General features: G+C 39.4%; 1 protein-coding gene across 1 annotated transcript; it reads right to left on the bottom strand.

Annotated features, from left to right (window-relative positions):
* Positions 1-1,342: 1,342 nt before the first annotated feature.
* Positions 1,343-21,200, bottom strand: ZDBF2 (zinc finger DBF-type containing 2). The gene is made up of 7 exons (XM_074911156.1): positions 21,142-21,200; positions 18,041-18,150; positions 17,375-17,426; positions 16,796-16,847; positions 15,131-15,236; positions 14,214-14,341; positions 1,343-7,794 (listed from the first exon to the last, which is right to left on the bottom strand). Exons 2-7 carry the CDS (start codon positions 18,062-18,064, stop codon positions 5,202-5,204), a joined length of 2,955 nt encoding a protein of 984 aa, XP_074767257.1. The 5' UTR covers positions 18,065-18,150; positions 21,142-21,200; the 3' UTR covers positions 1,343-5,201.
* Positions 21,201-21,544: the final 344 nt, after the last annotated feature.

Below are 21,544 nucleotides of genomic sequence, written 5' to 3'. Positions count from 1 at the left end.
GAAGATGTGAGAGATTAAAAACCTGTTTACAAATACTAATATTTGGGAAGAAACGTTTTTCAGTTTTCCTTTAAGAAGGAACACTAACAAAGAAAAAGCCTGGGTTTAGAATCAGTGACACTGTTCAATCATGCAGGCTGCAATAATGATCTGTGTTCATACAGTTCATCAAAAACAATGCTTCTGCACTTCAAGGAAATCATTATGACTTTCAGGACTACCAAAACACAATAATTTTGTGCATCAAACCACTAATGACTCCAATGAATCCAAAGCCAACTAAAACCATGTTATTAATTTCATCGTAACTCTAGAATATTTCAACTTGAACTGGACCTCCATCGTACACTCTATAAGCATATCATGAGTTGCATCTCTTTCACAAGAAATGTAAGCAATCACCAGACTTAAAATCATTACAGTATCATGTTTGTAATTAAATATTTAGATGGCTGAGTAATATGTTGTGTCTTTAATGAATTATTATTTGACAGCACTGTAACAACTTCATTCAGCCAACTACATAATGCATAGCTATCTTCAAGTATGGGTTGAAAACTGCAAAGCATGTCCTGAAATTTTATGACGTATCGAGGCCTCAAGAAACAATATACCTACACCTTGCAGCCATTTATTGATCCAAACTGACACCTCTGTGTGCATTTCTCCTGCAAAAAGATCATGCTGGTTTAAAGAGGCACTGTTACAAACAGCAAATACTAAGTTTAAAGAACAAGGTATTCTACACAGAGTATTCTACAGTTCAAGGTATTCTAGTATCCCATTTACCAGAAAAATCTCTTAAATGTATTTTTGCACACAGCTTTGAAGACCATTCTGCGCACATTGTAACATCATAATCTGGACTGATTTGGTCTATGATTACAGAGAAGCCGAACCATTTTGCATAAAGTAGAAAGCTAGTTAACATTGTGACACTTCCAGCCACTGCCCTCATTTATTAAGTGCGCATTCTGAAAAAACTGTTCATGACTAAGTTCTGCAGGAATTGGCCTTGCCATGTGGTTGGTGCTTCTTGGTTTCCTGCTGCCAAAATGCACTGAGACATCCACAATACATCTGATGGTTTTTCAGTGCCATTCTAGGATGTCATTGTTTTGGTTGCCACAGGATGGGATGAATCCTGGCTTCACTGAAGCCAAGAGAAGACTTCACTGGGTCAAGATATCATACAGCAGCAAACAGCTGCTTAAATTATGACTGGCCTTCAAGCGGTAGCTTATTCCTTTGCATTCTGTGGTGTTCTTTCCACAACAAAGTATAGGAAATAGTTTCAAGGTAAATTCCACTTCAAGAATAAAGAAACTACAAAAATGCAAATTCAGTCTGTATTTTATTAAAACAAGATTTGTTCTGCTGAAGGAATTAATTCATAACTGCAAAACATGAGCAAGCGAAGAACAAAACTTTGACCTATGCTACTACAAAGTTTTCTGAAAAGGATTATTGGGAATGCTGTAATTCATAGCAGATATATCATTAAAGACAAAAATTCTGGGCTTTTAATTGCATTAGCAAGTGAGATACACTTTATTTTTCTTATCTGTCCCCAAAACATCAACAGTTGAAACACCGTTCTATTTCCAGAATAAGTATGAATTCAGATTACTCCATTCTCACGAGTTACCCCAAAGGAAGGAGAAAGGAAGACAGATAAAGAAATCAAGAATCATCATCCCACTCCTGTCTCACATACTCAGTGAAGTGGACTCCCAAGCACAGGAGCACATATTCCAGCTTGTCCTCTACACTTCAGATCAGGACACCATCCACTTGTTACCTGTCACTGATTTACTTCCAAACAGAATATCCTGTTCTGTGATTTAGCTCTGCACAACATCAAAAAAAAAAAAAAAAATCCAAATGCATGACTGAGGAAGAACATGAAAACAATAAAACTGAATTAAATAAATTGAAAATACAAAGAAGGAACATCCAGCAACAGCACTGGACAGGTATGTAATATCACGGTATTCTTACTAACTCACATTGTGTCAAATGATCACAGACAGTAGAAACAGAGAAGCAGATAAAAAATTACAGCATCAAGAAAGAGTACTGCAAAATACCTCACCAAGTATGACAACCACAAAACCACATATTCTAATTTGGGCACAAATTTAGCATGGAACTTAAACACAACTTCAGATTAAGTCATAGTCTCGTTATAAATACAACTAAATACCTCATTTTATCCGAGTCCCAGAGAGGAGCACTTTCATACTACAATTATAAGAACACTGGATGCAAACTTGTGAGAAAGAACTAGAAAGCAAAAAATCCTATCAGAAAAGGGACTGAAGAACTGTTAGGTGCAGGTGTCAGACATCTAAAGTTTTGGAGACTTGCTACTATGTCTGGTACGGGGTGAGTCTGGGTCACACTCAATGTTCATAATACAGGTAAATAATAAAAATCAGGCTCCTTAAGAATGAGATTGTTTTAAAAGGTTGCATGAGTACTTTGTGAGGGGAGAGCTTTTTTTAAACGATGAACTGTCTAAAAAAACTTCAGTATGAATTTGCAGGTCAAAAATTACATATGTATAGAAGAAATAACATTTTTCTTCACCATTAGAAAATATCCTGGATCTAACTGCTCCCAATTAGATTCAGAAAGCATGACTTTATTCCTTTTTAATCCAGTTACCTTTTCTTGCTTCTCTAGATTGCCACACAATCACACTGACAAACATCTTTGTCCACTAAGATTAAAAAAAAACCCAAACCACCTCCCACCCAAAACCAAACAACCCTCCCATCAATTTCAGTGAGAAAAGTATTCCAGCTTTGAAGTTTTCCATTACTGGAGACTTCATAGTGTTTCAAAGTTTCAGCAACACTAATGAAACATGCTGTTCAATAATGGCAGCAGAATCTGTATCATTTATCTAATAGGGAGGTGTTTGACTAATTCCCCAAGGCCCCAGAAAATTTTCTTTCTCCTTCATGAACATATTTTGAGCGTCTCTGCGATTTTCTTTTGCAAATATCTTCACCAACTCTCTTTCCAAACAAGTTTCCACATTTACTTCCATATCACAGTCTCCCCTGTTTTTCCTAGTAGTTGGTGAGCACACACACAGGAGGCTTCTGAACAGTCAGAAGTGAGGCATAGAGTAACATCCAAGCTTACAGTAAATCTTATTTTGACACTCTCAACCACAGAAATGTTTCCAGACTTGTAGCCTAAGTCTTATTTAAAAAAAAAAAATCGTTACATTTCATACTTGTTGTTGAGTTTTGGTTTGTTTTTTTAAAGAAAAATACAAGTAGCTACTTACACTTTTATTTAATATATTTTTCTTTTTTAAAAAAAGCCACCCTGGCAAGGGGGTCTATTATTTACAAAAAAAAAAAAAAAAAAAGACATTACAGGCTAAAAATATTAGTCGTTCTATACTCCTCAAGATGTTTTTATTACTCAAGGTTTCAAGGAAAAGTTTTGTGCTGGAGAAACACAAGCTTGCACTGAATATGGAGAACAATATTTTTGGCTGTAAACAAATATGCGCTAGTGATCTTAAAGAACAATCTGCATTAAACTTTATTAACACACAAAATCCATGCTCTTCATGTGTACAATACTGTGAAAAGTAGGATGAAGAAGTTAGGTAGGAAAACATTCTTGTATCATAAAAATATGTTAGAATGGGACTTATCTATAGAGAGTTAATTTAAAGCTTTGCTTTAAAACAAACTTTATTTAAAAATCTTCTCTTGCTTTATCTAAAAATTAGCCTTTCTATAAAAAACCATTCCTTTAAAACTTTGCTTTAAAAAAAATCAGTTTTATATCAGACAAAATATTATACAGGCACAATTAGTGAAGAGGGCTATAAGAACTCATATAACCCTTCATTTTCCAGTGACTTGCGATATGATCCTAAGATTCTGTGTATACTGACAACTATAGGAAAATTAATCCACAGAAATAAACTTCTATTTCAAAAACAAAATAATTTTTTTTAAAAAATCAAAAATCTGTCAGACTGTATTTGGATGCTGCTTTAAATACTTAACTGAACGTTTAAAATGAAAGCTTTTATAGTACATAAAAATGTAACCAACAGTACACCAAATTAAAACCAAAAAAGCACAGAAACTCAAATTTAAAGTTGAAATACTAGAACAACTCACTGCTATCTGTTTGTATCATAACTCTTCCACCCCTCAACTAAGGAATGTGAAATTCACATATAAGCTTAATCAATAAGCTATCTAAAAAGAAAAACAAAACTGTAAGCCTATATCTCTTTTGGAATTTGAGATTTGACTTTAGCTACCACAATTTGAACAGTGCCCTAGAGACATATATTTCCTTACCAGCGTGGTCCATTATTGCTTGATGAGAGCCCACAGTGTCTTTTTGCCCAAAATAACTGCTTTGGACACGGTTTCAAGAAAAAAAGTCAATATAAAAATATGTACAATTATATTTCATTTGCAGAAAGCACTGAATTGATCTGAATTGTATCATACTGTATTGATTTTAATGCCGCTCCATAGGCGAGTATATTTACGTGTTGAAGGAGGTGTGCATATACACAAACACAAAATACATACACAGAATTCAGCCCAGATTTATGTATCTTCATTTAATTTCTAGCATAACAACCGAGTCATTTTTTGCACTTTAGAATTATGTGAAAAAATTAGAATAGGCACAATTAATTAATACAGCTTCTAATTTACCTTATTATAGTGCACTATTACGCACTGATAATACCATAAAAACAATATGATACTATTCAAGCTCATTTTTCTGTTGTACAGGTGAAGTCTAGTAAACTCGATTCTAAGTGCTTTTTAACACAAATGCACAACTTCTGCAGCTTTACACAGTAGAACAGTGCAATACATTATGTCCCCATATTCCAGGAACAAGAGCTGAGTTTACAGTTGTACTTGTTTCACATTAAACTGGCTTTGCACTTTCTGCAGCTCTAGCACTTCAAACTGCTTCGTCTACGACCTCCTTTTGTTCCCTTTCCTTTTCCTCAATCTTTTTCCAGAAGCTGGCTGTAAAAAACCAAAAAAGTTCCTTCAGTAGCTAGCTCTCACCTGGTAGAACAAGACAGTTTCGAAGTAACGGTACAGCAGAAGTTCTTCTAGAGGGTTGGTTCACAGTGCTAGGGTGACCCCAATCTCCACTTCCCAGTTCCTGACTTTGGAAGCAGCTCACTCTGGCTTCTTGGGAAAAGATTCTGATGTGACTTTCTGCCTCTTTTCGGGAATCCCTGTGACAACCGTTGAGTTCAGAAAGGTTCTTTTTGGTTTCCTCCTCGCCTTTAATTTTTTAGCATCAGGCTTTTCTTTCTTAAGGTGCTTTCCCACTGTAGTTTTCCTTGTCTGGCATCTATGGATTGAGAAAGCAGATGATTTCTGGGCACGAAGATGAAGTTTCCTTCTCATCCCCTCTTTCTGCTGTTTTTGAGTTCTGGAAGTTTGTTTGCCTGTGGTTACTCTGTTTCCTCTCCTCCCAACAGTACGTCTGACAGACACAGGTCCTGCAGCCTTACTGGAAAAAACTGGTTCTTTATTAGTGCCTTCTTTTCTCTTCCATATTGCCTTTGGATTCTCCCTCCCTAACCGCTCACTCCTGATGGAGGTCAAAGGAGTTTTGGTAACTCTACTGTTAAATGGAGTTAACCTACCATCTCCTTCGACCACAGACTGGTGAGAGTTCAAAGGGGAAATAATCAGGTGTTTAAAAGAATTCTCAGAGTGACCAGATACCAGAGAATCTGTTCTTTCTGTGGAAAGAGAAGATCCATCTGACTTCTGACTTGAGGCTGCATCATTCCCTTTACCTGGATCTGGCAGGAAAGATGCTGAAGATGAACTATAGAAGCCCGACCTACTGAGTGACTTTGATGGTGCGCTTTCTCTCTGTGCATCAGCTAGTTTCGTGTTTGCATCAAAGCTGAGACTTCTGAAAAGCTGTCGAACATGGGAGGGCTTTTTGGCCTTTTCTCCAGCTGTACTGTTTGGAGGCGTTTTCAGAATTCGGTTTGTCAGTGGGTCGTAATACTTAAAAGAACACTGTTTGTATTTATACCTTACAGAGTCCTTGCTATCTGTGGAGTTACGATTTTTCCTCATTTGGGGAATATCTACAGGTTTACCTTTACACTGTTTTATCTCTGGGCACGAAAGTACATAGACCACTGTCTTGGGCTGTATAGGACTCATAATCTTGCTATAAGACTCCGGAAGTTTAAGGGCACATAGTCTAGTTTTCATGTTTGGTGTTTTTTCATTCTCTGGCCACAGGATGCTTGCTTTCTGATCAGCTGGCTCAGATTCCCTTCTAGACATTTTTCTTTTTGCTACAGGGTAGTTCAATAGACTTGTTTGGGTGCCATGGCTGACTTTAACCACCTGGCATCTTGAAGCCAGGCGCCACGTCCTCTTCCTAGGCATTTTAGGAGTCTGTGGATTGCATAGTGTATCTGAGGCTAGAGATGGGTTATCAAAATCAGAGCCACCACTTAAAGCATCATTAAATTCTTGCAATGCTTTAACTGATGCACTTTCTGTTTTATTACCCTCAACAATACTGTTCTTTTTTTCATCCTTCTGCTTTTTTTTCTTCATGGTCTTCCCTGTACAGTTGGCTGAGGATTCACTGTCAAAGTAGCAGCGAAAACGACCTTCCCTGAAATCACGCACAAGTTCTTCAATTTTTATATCATCTTCATACATTATTTGAGACCAAGTCTTTCCCACAAAAGAAGGAGGCACATGAGGCAGAGCTGGAAGAACTGGTTCTTCAGCATGAACTACGACATCCTGTTTCACTGCTTCTATTTTCTCTACTGATTCACTTTTTAAAACAGAAGACAGCTGTGTACCATAGTCTTTATCTTGCAAACATATTTGGACCTCTTTTAGGAATTCTATATCATTCATAGCTGCCTTGGGTAAGTCTGTTCCTGCCTGAACAGGTGCATCACAGTCAAAACTCATTTCAGAACCTTCTAACTGAGTATGGTCCAGAAGTGATGAAACAGTTAAACAGGGATTATTCTCCTCTTTGAAATAAACTTCTTCAGATGTAGTTCCACAGCAGTATTTCAGAATAACATCTTCAGTAGTTTCACCCACTGAACTTTCATCACCTCTGTTCATGTTTTTGCATCCTGCTAGTTGTGGGGATGTCCCAAGATCTAGGGAGCTGCTGATACCCACAGTATCCCTGAGATGGAAATCAGACACCAAAGTCTCATCCTGAGTTTGTAAACCATCTCGTTTTGAGAGAGATTGACCTGAGGTAATACATAAAGAATTGCTGTGGCTGTACATAGGGTTCTGATGAGAAACTGAGGGGTGTTTTGAATGAACCAGTGCCGGAGCAGGATTCAAGCACCGGTTCACTAACACATCACTATTGCATACCTCCATTCCTGTTTTATCACATCTGCTCACAGCTGTAAACTGACCTTCATGGCTATGATTTGCAACTTGAACATCTTTCAGGGTATCCCATTTCTCATTGCTACAAATACCCATAGGCTGCTGGGATATTCTCGTAACACGTTCCTGCCCTCTTTCTAGTTTCTGAGTAAATGTTTGTGTTACAGAAGTTCTCTTTGTGCCCTCATGAGACAGGCATGGAGCAGAAGAGCGTAGTTCTCCAATGGACTCCTGATCTTTGCTGGAAATCTCCTGTCTGTCTCTGTTTCTCTGTCTCTCCATCTCTTCTGGGGACAGGCAAGCAACCCTAGCAGCCTCTGAAGTGATGGGAAGTGGCATGTCATCATAGGTTGGTCTACAGGGGAGGGAAAAAAACATATATAAATACTGTAAATATGCTTGTGATTTTTCAAACAATAGTATTTAAAAAAACAAAACAGAAAGTAACTACCTATAGTGCATCACACTTAATGAACCAACTCAAGTTACCAGCTCTGCTACTTTAGTAGAGATATTCCATTTATAAAATTGGAGGGGAGGCAGAAAGGAAGGGGAATGTTCCACAAAGCTAAAGATAACATGGGCATTAGTCAGTTACCCTCCTCATGCACCCACCCATTAAGAATGGGCAAACCATTTTATAAATACAGCAGAGTAATAAAAAATAAAGACATTTCCTTTGTTTGAATTTGTGAGCTTGTAAAGAGGTTATTTTACTGGTAAAACTATCATTAATTTTGAGCTTTTGTGGAGAAATGGAATGTTACAATATGGCACAGTATAAAAATATCATTGAGTATAAATGCTCCTTTCCCTACAAAACATGGTTGTCTGATAGGAACTCTGCCCTTGTTGCCAAGGAATTCCATGCTTACTGTTTCTCATAGACATAACACAGCTCCTGACTCACTTCTATAAGAAGCCAAGTTATGATTGTTCAGCCTCACTGTGACAACAGCAGGTTTTTCTATATTCTGTAACTGGCAGATCTGTCTTTAGGACTGCCTCAAATACAAGTGTTTATGTCTTGCAGAATTAACAGACCAGACAGATAGGGACTATTTCTCTTATGCAACACAGGAACCCACAAGGCTCCAGTGTCTAACAGCTGAGCAAATCCAATGAAAATAATTTTTATAAAAGTAAATATAACTGAAGAGAAAATTTTATGTTTCATTTGAAAGTTATAACCAGACCTTGTGAGACTCTAATAGGTGCTTACTTTGATATATGGCAGACAGCCATGAACTTCTTACAGTGCATTCAGCTGGTAACAAAAGCATTGTGAATAAATTTTGTTGTACAGTAATTTCCTTGGTTATAAACATTCAGTTTCCATATTTATTGAAAGTTAAAAATCAGTCAGGAGCCAACAGAATTAGCAATGCTTAAGAGTCAACATGTGCAAAAGTCCTTGAAAGTCTCAGAGATTATTTATTAATAAAGCCAGCTGATACCAAGCAAACTTGTAGCAAGTATTTCTAACTAACTCCTTCACACTTAAAAACAAATCACAAGAGAACTTATCTGAATATAGCTATGTCTCAGCCTTTTACCAAGAGATGACAGACTAAAGAATTCTCAGCTTGGAACTGTTTTATAGTTCAAAATAAATGATAGGTTTGGCCAATGTTTAAAAACCCCCCAATATTTAAAACTGACATTTGAACTCTACAGAGCTAACAAGATTTAGTCCAGGAAAATCAAAGTTCATATGATCACCCCCAAAACAAAACTTCTCCCCCCCGCCCCCCCCCCCCCCCCCCCCCCCAATAACTCATACTTGAAAACATCTACTTCAAACCTCAGGATAGGGCTCAGTGATAAGGCTTGTGATCCATCATTAGATTTTGTTCTCTCTCTCTGAGCCACTAACAATTAAGAAAACAGGTTTCCAGCCAGCTACACATTCATTTCATCACCATTTAATCTTCAATCACATTTTCCTTAGCTTGCTTATGAACCTCATACAAGAACATGCCAAAAGCTGGGCTTTTGAGATGGCACGATCATGACAGATGGCACCAAGATGTATGATTCTCTTCTATTCACAAGATCTGTTATCTTGTCAAAGAAGAAAATTACGATGGCCTGATGCGATTTTTCTCGACTAAATCAGCAGTAATCATTACTCATCACTGTCTTCTAGATTCTTATGAACAGTTTGGTTATTCAGTTCTCATGGAAATACTGTAATTTAAGCAAAGGACTTTTAAGCAGATCCTCTCTTTGCCCTACTGATAACTGACAATAGCTACATTTGCTTCTTCCCCAGTCCTTGTGAAACATCACACATTCTCCATGGCCTCTCAAAATAATTACTAACAGCTCCCAGACTGCTTCATAGCATACTAAGTACCATGAGTGCTGAAAACCCTATTTACTGACATCACATGAGAAGAACTACAGAGTCACTAACAGTCATAAACGAAACAACTTTTTAATGCAAAATAGCATGGAAACGAAAGTTGTAAGAAGATCAAGTCTTACAAGTTATTTCACAGTGCAGGGGCTGAGGCAGCATGTACCAAACAAACAAAAAAAAAGCCTTCCAAGGAAACACAAGGACAGTCACATGAATATCCTGAACATCCAAGTCCCCTCCAGTCACTGCAACTCATAATAAAAATCACACTGTCTACATAAAAAGTGATAAAGCACTGCATGCTATTCATAATGAAGTAACTTACGTTTTACTTTGGCTATTAGCATAGTACTCTTCATTCACTGAAGTGATATACTGTTAGGTATTAGAAATTAGGTATTGGAAAACTGGGTGTCGGCAGTGTGAGGAAGGCAAAAGAGCAAAACAGTAAGACACTTGCAAAGTATACATTTTCCTTGACACAGAGTGCCCAGAATAAATACAGGACCAGACAGAGGTCCAGTGATTGGTGTTTGATGTGGTGCCAAGGAGGAATGCAAAGCAGGGTGCAGGCTGCACGGTCCCATTCTTCCACTTCAAGGACAGATTTATCTCCTGTTCTGCTTGGTTCCCTCAAAATATGTTTTTTTTGTAGCAGCCTGACAACTCTGTGCCTCTTCTTCCCTTCTTTCCCACACAACCCAGCTGCATCCATCGTACCAAGTTGACCTTGTTCCCTGTCCTCCCACTTTTTCCCACAAAAACCAGCCTTAGCCCTTGGCACCATGAAACTAATTATGTATGAATGATAGAATAATGATTTGACTACAGTCCCACCCACTCACCACACCTACTAAAATAAATAGTACCCCAAGTTTGTACCTAACTTGGAGGGACAATAATCCGACACCAAAATGGAGGGACAGATCGACTGGTTTGTGCTTTCGCCCACCCCCCAGAAGGAACACTTTTGTTAAGACTTCCTCGGCTATACCAAGTGTATACCCAGGAACTCTGTGTGTGATTGCAATTGTTTTTCTTTTGTGTAGTGCTATAGAGACAACCTGCAGTTTGTGCGTTTGTCGTAGGCAATCTTAAAGAATCTGTAGATGTTGCATGAAAATAAACCCTACTATCTGTGAATCTGACTGCTTCTCTTGAATGCAGCCAGACTTACAGTATATGGGCTGTTTGGGCTGGGTCAGACCTATAGTGACAGCCACTAATCTGCACTATTCATGAATCTGACGGCTTCTTTTGAACACAACCGGACCTACAGCACACAGGCTGTTCAGGCATCTGGGTCATACCCATAGTTACGGCTCCAATTGGCATACCTATTAAAAGATAAGCCCAGCCACCCCTAGCCCCTCTAATCTCTGAGGACCAGCTAGAATGCAAGGGGATTTATGTCTTACCAAATTTCTTCTCATGCTAAACGCAACATGTACATATCAAATATTGACTGCAAATATTTGATTTGAACTAATGGTGCAAGCGGTATTAACACACACCCCAAAACAAGATGTTTGTTATTACAGACTCACTACTTATAGCTCCACAGGTAGAGCTGACTCCAGGTTCTTTTTCAATCCAAGCACCAAACCCTCAAAAATTGATGTTGCAAAATTTCACCTTTGTTTACTTTCCAGAAGTTAGAAGATAAAGGCCACCATGCCTATCTAACTTGTTGCAATTTTACAGTGTTCAAAAGCATGTACAAGATGTACAGCATGTACACATGTTCCCGTATCTTTAACAACAGTGTGTGGGGAAAGAGAGTGTGTGTGTGTAGGAGTGAAGAATGTGTGAATTCATATACCTTACATATTGTAATAATGCACTATTTAAGTGAAACTAAATTTGTAGCTGTCATGGCTCATGCATATCAGAAGTGGGAATCTTATAGAAGATATGGCTGTCTAGGTTCAAGGAAACAACAAAAAAACTGACATAATTGAGATGCCAAATTATATTTTTCCTCCTTACTGTAAAGAATGTTTACTTGATACCTGCCACAGACCACAAAACCATAATTGGTTTTATTCCTGGTAATGCATATGGAATACAATCACAGGCTGAAAGTCTGAAGAAAAAAATGCCACAGGAAAACTTTTCTATTATAAATAATTACAGTTACAAAAGATGAGGGTGGGAAATATACCGCTAACATTTAGATCATAAGCAAGTTGTAGGTGGCAATACAAAAAGTTTCATAGCAACAAAAAGCTATTAGAGACGTACCTGGCAAGTTAGCTCAAGGAACAACAATTAGAAGAAAATAGCTGGAAGACTGTAATATCTAGCCACCATCAAAGTTCCTCAAAAGGAAAAGTTGCATTCTTGTCCACCTAAGCTCTGAGATAAAGCACCTTTGTTCAAATTTCAAAAATCTTACAGATCCAAATTAGACCTAAAGCGAAGGCCAAAGGCAGTAGAAATGATCTTTTCACTTTCTCTATTCAGAGTTCTTCCATCTTTGCGTGAAACACTTGGCATCTGGAGGCTGCTGGAAGACTAAATATAGGACTAAACGGATTTTGGTATGGATAACTATAGCAAATTCCTAGGCTTCTAGCTCACTTAACAGCCTATATGCAATTTTCAAAACTTATTTATAAGCAGATGTCTCTGAGGTGGAGGGAATAGAATTATAGTTCTACACAGTTAGGAACTTCTGACAGTTTTGCTACAAATTACCTCCAAAAGCAGAGTGAAGATTTACTCTCTTGAATGCTCAATATTATTTCTTTACATAAACATCTTCTACACCGAGAGTTTGGAGGAAGGAATGACTTGGTTTGTGGGTTTTTTTACTGGGCAGAGAGATAGAACACCAATAATCCTTTGAAATTCAGTATAAAGCAAAGCTCTGATGATTTTTTTTCCTTTTTCCACATCACTACTAGGTATACTGGTTCTACAAAACAAATCAAGTCTCACAAGTATTTCTATAATCCTTTTAAATGACACTCTGAAGATCCCCTGTGTGAATTCAACTAAACAGTAAAACCAGGTATTTAAGAACTGAGTGAAGCTGGTATCAATCTAAGTGTTTTTATGTAAGAACAAAGAGAATCCAATCCTTACCTCAGATGTCAGTTAAGAACATGACTTTTTTTTTCAGTCATTTTTCAGAGCAGGATCACAACATAAATCTATTCACACTCTCATCTTTGCTTTTTTAAAATCTCCAAACTGTCTAGATATGGGATTACTCCTCCCTCTTCTCCATCCAGTTTCATCTAGATTTTTGTACATTATATTTCTTATTCCATTCCTTCTTCCCACAACTTAGAGAAACATGGGTAACTTGTTTTACCAAGTCAGTAGATTTCATTCACCAAAAGAATAACCCTGTATTAGTGACACCTCAAGAAGGTTTTTTTTCATTTAAGCATTGCCTTAGAGTGAATGCTGTATTTTCTCCATTGCAAAAAAATTGTGAATGTTCTTAAACTAGAAGGATTATGTTTATTTAAGATTGCAGGATTAATTTATTTATTTGTAGTGATGTGTATATGTCCTGGGCTAATTTGGCACAGACATGCCTATTAGCTTGTTCTGTCACATTCTTGATATTATGACTGCCTTCAGACAAAACACCCTTCTACTTGTTTGTCAGATCCATAGAAGAGCTGCGTATCAAGATAAACTGTACAAGGTTCAGACTGGGATCTTTGTCTGCCTTGCAGAACATAACAAACAAGGAATGAGATTTAATTCATTTCCCTTCATCTACAGAGAAACACTTACACACTGACCCCCTTGGCACTCTTAAACATACACATGGTAAATAAAGAGAACATTTTTCTAACATCTAAGCATTAATGAATTGGCCAATTAATGTAATTCATTTAAGTATTAACTGAATGTGTGAACTGCAAGGATAATGAAAAAATAAACACATAAATATTCACCTGACATTATCCAGAAACAATAAGCCAAAAATTATGGACTCTTTCTAAACATACCATAAGATATACTGCTATACAAATATATAAAGCCCATAATTAAAAGAACTATAATAACATATATAAAGCCTCAATTATAAGGATTTGTAAATGCATGTCAGACTGTACAGTCTGCCACTGTACTCACTGACCCATATATTCCTTCTTTTTTCAGGTCTTCACAATTAATTGCTATCAATAGTGTTGTATCAAATTCTTAAGCAGTGAAACAAAGTTTAAAAGTGCAGAGACAATACAAAAGCAACATACTTGGACAGTGTTTATATAAATGCACTCTTCTAAATTGTCTCCAGAATGAAAGTTTCACCTCAAATGGGCAAAATTTACTGCTCAGTAGATGAACAGAAATACGAACTCATAATACATGCATTCTACCAACACATATTAAAAAAAAAAAAAAAAAACAAAAAAAAACCCCAGCCAGCTGTATTATACCTGTTGTCATGGTATCTGTGGGGATGGTAGCATAAAACATCTTCCAGGAAACGCTTCACCAAGATATTGGTATCCGTACGATTCCTACCGCAAGCGGCAAAATGTCTGTGCTGGGAGCTGAAAACGTGCTGGTGAAAGATCAAAGACATGACTAGTTTAATACTATGTTAACACACTGCCTGTTCCTCAAAACTATTTCCCCGGTTAGACATTACACTCTTGCTAGAAAATATTTAAATAAAAAGCCTTGAGCCTTTTCTACTTTAAAGCCTTGATTCAGTACAATTTTTAAGCATGCTTAGGGAGTCTCAAATAATACTAAAATGTATTGAAACATCTGAGTTGGAACCTAAATTAGCTGCTCTGACAACTGCTCACAAGTCTCTTGTAACTAGTACAAATACTCTAAATGTAAAAAAATAAATTACTATTAAAATATTTTTGTATTCATATGAGTAAACATCCTATAATTCAGTCGAACTCAAAATTTTCATAAACATAGAAATTAGAAGCCTATTTAATCTTCTAGTTTAAGAAGTCTAAAGGACAAGAGACTGACAGAGTCTTCAAATCAAATGTCTTCAGCCTTGATATCCAACATAATAACCCTAATCCTTTACAATATATACAGATCTCAAGATTAAAGCCACAGAAATAAACCGAACTGATACAATACACAGCAATGTGTCACTTCAGAAAAGCAGACTGCAATAGCCATGCCACTCCACCAGCATCTTTTAACAGGCAACAGATAAGAAAAGTATCTTCTTCTCAGTGCATACACTGCGCAATTCACAAATTGATGATTTTTTCATTCAGCACTGGTTGTTCAGTGGAAAGACTGACATTTTATTAGCTGATAAATCCTTTTGGTACTCTTTGCTAGCTGTTGCTGAATTATGCAGAAGCCTTCTCACCTGTTCCAGATTGCTGTAGTGTATGCGGCAGCAGTTGCAGTATCCTTGTCTGTTTTGCACAGTGGATACTCCAGGTTGAGTACGTTCTTGCTCTCCTGTGTGTGAACTGAAAGAAGCAGGTAATAATAGACATGTTGGGTTGTTTAATTCATGTTCTTACTATGGAAATAATAAATATCTTACTATAGAACTGGAATAAACCTCCAAGATAAACATTTCTATTTCAGAATTGTAATGGCAAGTAGAACTACATATTTTAAGGTATTCGCAAGCAAATTTCACTAAAGAAAATTTTTCTTAAATGCAGAACAAAGGATAACAGGTTGAACCCACAGGTAACACAAACGCTAATTTCAGCTGGCTGAAATCTGAAGATAACTGTCTCTCCAGAAAAAGGCAGAGTCATATTTATATTCTTCTGATTTTTAGTATTTTGAAATTAAAAACCCAGACCAAAGACAAAGAAACTTGACACCCACACATTAGTTTTGGGCACTACAATACATCTTCTGCACAGTTTTTAATGGTATGTGGGTACAAGATAAAAAGGACCTCCACCATACAACTGATCTATATTGCATCACCAAGATACATTACACAAGATAACAGGTAAGGCTGAAAAACAGATTCCTTCCATTTCATTTTGTATAAGCAGTAAGCTAGCTGCCAGTTAGATCATGTCGTGGTTTGAGCCCAGAGGGCAACTGAGCACCACACAGCCACTCACTCACTCACTCCCTCCCTCCTTCCCCCTCAGGAATAGGAAGAAGGAAATAAAACAAAAGGCTCGGGAATCAAGATAAGTGCAGGGAGGGATGCCTTGCCGCTTTTGGTCACAGGCTAAAGACAGACTCATTAGGGGAAGAAAAAGAACATCCATTTAATTCAAACACCACCACCAACACCACTTAACAGAGTAGGACAGCAAAGTATAACCACAACTTAAAAACACCTTCCCCCCACCCCTCCCTTCTTCCCAGGCTCAGCTTTGCTCCCGATTTCTCTACCTCCTTCCCCACAGTGGCACAGAATGGGGGTTGTGGTCAGTCCCTCACAAGTTGTTTCTGCTGCTCCTTCCTCCTCAGAGTGTGACTCCTCACACTCCCTGCTCCACCATGGCGTCCCTCTCATGGGAGACAGTCCTCCACGAACCTTCTCTGGCATGAGTCCTCCCCAGGGGCTGCAGCTCTTCACAGACTGCTCCAGCACGAATCCCTCCCGCGTGCTGCAATCCTCCCAGGGCCGAACTACAACAGCAGGGGCTTCCCGCTGAGTCCCGGCCTTCTTTGGGCGCAGGCACCTGCTCTGGCGTGGGGTCCTCCACGGGCCGCGGGGGCACAGCCCGCCCTCTCGCCACGGGCCGCGGGGGGCTCTCGGCTGCGGTGCACCCCTCCCTGTGCCCCCCCTTCCATCCACTGACTTTGGTGTTTGCAGAGGTATTTCCCTCAGCCCTCCTCCTCCCAGGTTCTCCTTTTTACACAGGTTATCACAGAGGCGCAGCCACCATCCCGTCACTAATTGTCCTGGCCTTGGCCACAGATGGGTCCGACAAAGCCGGGGGAGCTTTGAGAAGCTTCTCACAGGAGCCACCCCTGTAGCACCTCCCCTGCTACCAAAACCCTGCCACACACACACAAACCCAACACAGATAATTACCTAACTTACCTGCTAGTGCTGTTCTGTTGTAGAGAGCCTTCAACACCATGTCTTTTGACTCCTATAGAAAATTTTTTAAAAATCAAAAAGATGGAATAGAGTTTTATCTGCAATTAGTTATTTCTCTTACATTGCATCATCAAAACTATTATTTTAAAGGAAGATGAAAAGTTTAGTGAGTTCGAGAAAGCATGCAGAGAGAGAGAGATCCTTTTGTCCTCAAAGTTCCTTTAAGAGCTTCATAAAATAAGCTTTATGCTTTCACAATTGAGGTAGGTGGGAATTTTTCTACCGATTTGTCCGGGATCAAGACCAGGCAATCTACATTTATACTGCTATATCTGTGATCACTAAGTTAAGATGTAGCATGTCTTAAAAAGTTTATTACAGGACAATAAAATTACATCTACATGGAAACTCTGTGGATGATACAGAAATCACTTGTTCCATCCATCTAAGTTCCACAATGAAATTTAGGAAATCAAAGTACACAATTGAAACTACAAAGTGAACTAATACTTCTGCTGTTAATTATTACATTTAAAAAAACAATAACTGCAATGAAAGCATCTACTTCAAACTTCTCACCTTGTGCTGAAGAAGCAGAAGCTTCATCAGATGATTTGATTCTGTCAAACATCTGTAAGTAAAAAATAATTAAGAAAAAAAAAAGGCCAAACCACAGTAAAGCCCACCCTCAAACTCATCCTTCAGTCCAAGCTCCAACCTGTTCAGAAGCACTATATTGTTTCAGCTATAGACCAAGACTTAAATGAAGCTGCATTGTAAAAAGAAATGTCTGCTTTACTAGGTTATCCTAATATTGTATTTAACAATGCGTTAGCTTTGAAAGAATTTGTTAATTAGATCAGAAATTAGCCAAGTCAAATACTATACTTTTGAATACAGCTTAGACGCTGTTAAGTTATTAAGCAATAACCTTGTCAAATTCATTTAATTACTTAATTTCCTAAGTTGCCTTTACAATAAAGATGAAAGATGTATGCTAATAAAAACCATACAAGACCTAGACTACACAAAATAATTATCCAGGCTGGAAAAGCAATATTTATTGCCCAAAAGACCTGCAACCCAATAATGAATCCCACCATTTTTCATTAAAATATGATTGCAGCAACATGCAGTTGTTTAAAGCATGTGCTTTAAGGTGCCCAGACACAAAGGGTTTCCGAGTTTCACAGAGTCCTTTTACGTTATGGAACGCAAGCAGAAAATCAGCTTTCTAGTACAAACCTTAGAGTCATCAACCTTCTTCATCCACCAAAACTGACTCCAGACTAGCAAACAATAAACGTCAAACAGGAGGCCATTTGCAGTGCAGGATACTTATCTTCTCATCCCATCTGGCAACAATGAAGTAAGAGAGCCTTTTAAAATACTATTAATAATGCATGTTTTCCATACCCTAAGGCATGTAAATTTTTCTGTACCACTTTGCAAACACATCAGTCGATAAAATGGATAAATCTCTTGAAGTCCTTAGGACATTCTTCTTTTTTATTATGGAAGTTGTTTTGACAGTCTTTTCTACATAAATGTTAAGTGTTCCTTCTGGAATAACTTTGTTCCTTCTTTCTTCCTAGTCCCTATGTATTAAATACTGCTGTTGCTGTGCATGCTAGCACTCATAAAATTAAGTATACCTCTACAATAACAGAAAATAAATTCCTCAATATTAACCAAATTGAAATTAATCCATTTTGAGCATCATTCATGAACCTTCTGAGAAAAGCAAATGTTTTATGTTGCTTATGTTACATCAACTAGTTAGATATTGCAATAATACATTAACTGGAAATTTCACAGTAGGTTGGATATTCAAAGCATTTTTAAAAATTAATCATTAGATACTCAAGTATTATCACTAGCATTACAGCAGGAAAACAGAAAGGTCACAATAATTTGCACATCACTGTCACCAGTCACAGTGAAAGTACCACATCCTGACTCAGAACTTAGAGGACTTAACAGTTCTTAGATCTGTTGTTGGCTTACCATTTACGTAACTGTGGGATGACAAACCTGAAGTTTCAGATCATCCATTGTTACTTTTTATCCCTTATAATCTGTTTTTACAAGAATCATGCCTTCCCTTCTCTTTTTCTGTTCTCATATATGTAGAAAAGATACTCCTATATGAGGCTGCATACCATCAGGCTTGACAGATGTGTGGTTTGTTGCTTGTTTTCTTTAAACTTGTTTTGTTCTTTCCCGACTATGCACTGCTCATTATAAAACAGCAGGGCTGTTATAGCAATTATGGTCAGAAGACATACCTTAATATCTCAACTCAAAAAACCCCAAACAAACAAAAAAAACCCACCCCAAAACAACAAACCACCCAACCAAAACACCAGACTCGCTCTCCTTCCCATAGTGTATCAATTCATGCACTAGTATTTTTCAAAAAAAAAAACCCCAAAAAACCAACACAACAACAAAAAACAAACAATCCAGGTGTTCTCATAAACCTTCTCATCAGGTAAGTGAGAAAAGCTTCCTTGGTAGATCAACTGATTTCAGTCACCCTGTTCAGTGTCCTGTACACAGCTGGAATCCAAAATGAAGTGAAGGAAAAACCCACAAATCTATCTTTCACAAATGATGCTTTATAGAAAATAACTTGTTCCACATGCTCAAAGTCAACTTACTGATTTTTAAGGTATTGCGCTCTCTCTCTATATATATATATATACACACATATTCTTAAGGTAAAGGTACAAATGTGGAGAGTCCTAAGAGGAGGCTACCCCACTGTCGGGGCAGTCAAACAGTCAGCAGAGGGCACCACAAGTATTTGTGCCCCTCCACTGCCCAAAATCGGGTCAAAGCACCTCCATACACAAGTATCTGTGACATCCCACTCATCTGCAAGTTACACCCCTAGGTCGAGACACAAGACTCACACACATTTAAACCGAGCTAGGAGCACGGTAACTTTAAACAGCACAGGACCATGAAATTAACTGCACTGAATTAGTCAGGTCTCAGTCTCCTCATCATCTTTCTGCAGTTCAAGGACATTCAATGGACTAGATCTTCTCACTGGAGGAGGGGGCCTGTTAGGTACAACTTTCTTAGTAACTTACAGAAAAACATGAGAGATACTTACATACAAAGCTGACAAGAGAGGAAAAGCCATTCTCTTTACCTCTAAGAACACTAGTGTACAGAACAAAGAAAAAAGTCTGAACCCAAACTATATACAGCTTCTTTTACCATCTGAAGTCAAGCTCAAACCACAGGCTAGTAATGTAAAGGAAATCTGCTATGCAGACGGCCTTATTTATGTTGCCAAAATCCAGACAGCCTAACTGCAACCCTTACTTTATCAGAATAGAAGCTACAGCTGTAAATCCACAACGGATTTTTCAGATGTCTGTGCAAAGCCTGCTAAATTCTAGTTTAGTTAAGATACTTCCAACTGTAAATATCTTAAACTGTTGGATTAAGAAAGTAAATTGCATCTGCACAAGCTTTAGCTTCAACATTTTACCAGTGAAAAACCCTGTAAATTGTAACAAACATAAAAACAACTGGCTACATACAGAAATGTTTGATTTGACAAATTTCTAACCAGGCTACTTTAGCTGTCTCTAACACCAATGCTTCTTTTTGGTTTTATTGAATCAGTCTGCACACAGCAGCCAGAACACGAAAAGCTTCAGATGACCCCATTTAACAAGAGAAATCCATAAAGAAGCAATCAAAAGGCATGAAATGTACATATTAAAAAAGAAAAAATCAGTCGTGCACTCTTACTGCACATAAAAGTGTCAAAGGCATCAAAGAAACTCTCCAGACAGTGTCACTCTTGCACTGCAACAGGTAAAATACAAATAAAAAGGGGCAAAGAGGCCAATTAAAACTACTCCTGCAAAAACACCTCACGTAAACCTCTGCCGCCCCTTCACCTGAGGTCTGTGCTAGGCAGACACAGGGAAACCAAGGGAAAAAAACTCTCTCTTAAACAGACTTATGCGTCTTCCAACAGCATCAGCACAAACAGGGAGGCGGTAACTTATTTCAGGACCTGCTTTTGCCCCGCCGCCACCCCGCGCCAGCTCGGGCTCCGGGTCCCGTCCCTGCCGCGCCACGACCGACCGGGCCGGGGCCGCAGGCAGCTCGCAGGGCCCGCCACCGCTGAGAGCGGCGAGGCGGAGGGTCTGAGGCGTTCCGGGGGGGGCCGCCGCGCCCGGCCCGGCCCAGGCGAGGCGCCCCCCTGCCGCAGGAGCTCCCCGCCGAGGAGGGGGCTCAGGGGACCCCGCCCCAAGGGCCCCTCCCGCCCCCAGCCGGGCCCCTTGCCCCGCTCCCGCCGCCCGGCTCCGTCTCACCTCCGCCGCTGCCCGGCCCCGGCAGCTTTTCCGTGCCACGCCGGGGTCAGGGAGCGCCATCCCCTGCTTCCTGCTCCGGGTCAGCGCGGCGCGGGCGGAGCGCAGAGCTCCCCGGTGGGAGGGACGGAGGGCGGGCGGGCTCGGCTGCTGCTTCCCGCCCAGGCCGGAGCGGTGTGCTGTCGCTGCCGGCGCCACAGGCTCCGCGGCAGCGCCCTCGTCCGCGTCGGCTTCCCCTACTCCCTCGGCCCGCCGCCCCCCTCGGCCCGCCGCCCCCCTCGGCCCGCCGCCCCCCTCGGCCCGCCGCCCCCCTCGGCCCGCCGCCCCCCTCGGCCCGCCGCCCCCCTCGGCCCGCCGCCCCCCTCGGCCCCGGCCCTTCTCTTCCCCCACAGCGGCGCTGACGCGG

Source organism: Athene noctua, chromosome 7 (assembly GCF_965140245.1).
Source record: "Athene noctua chromosome 7, bAthNoc1.hap1.1, whole genome shotgun sequence".
NCBI classification, from domain to species: Eukaryota; Metazoa; Chordata; class Aves; order Strigiformes; family Strigidae; genus Athene; species Athene noctua.
The sequence above is the reverse complement of the archived record's forward strand: the minus strand, read 5'-3'. Positions and strand labels throughout refer to the sequence as shown.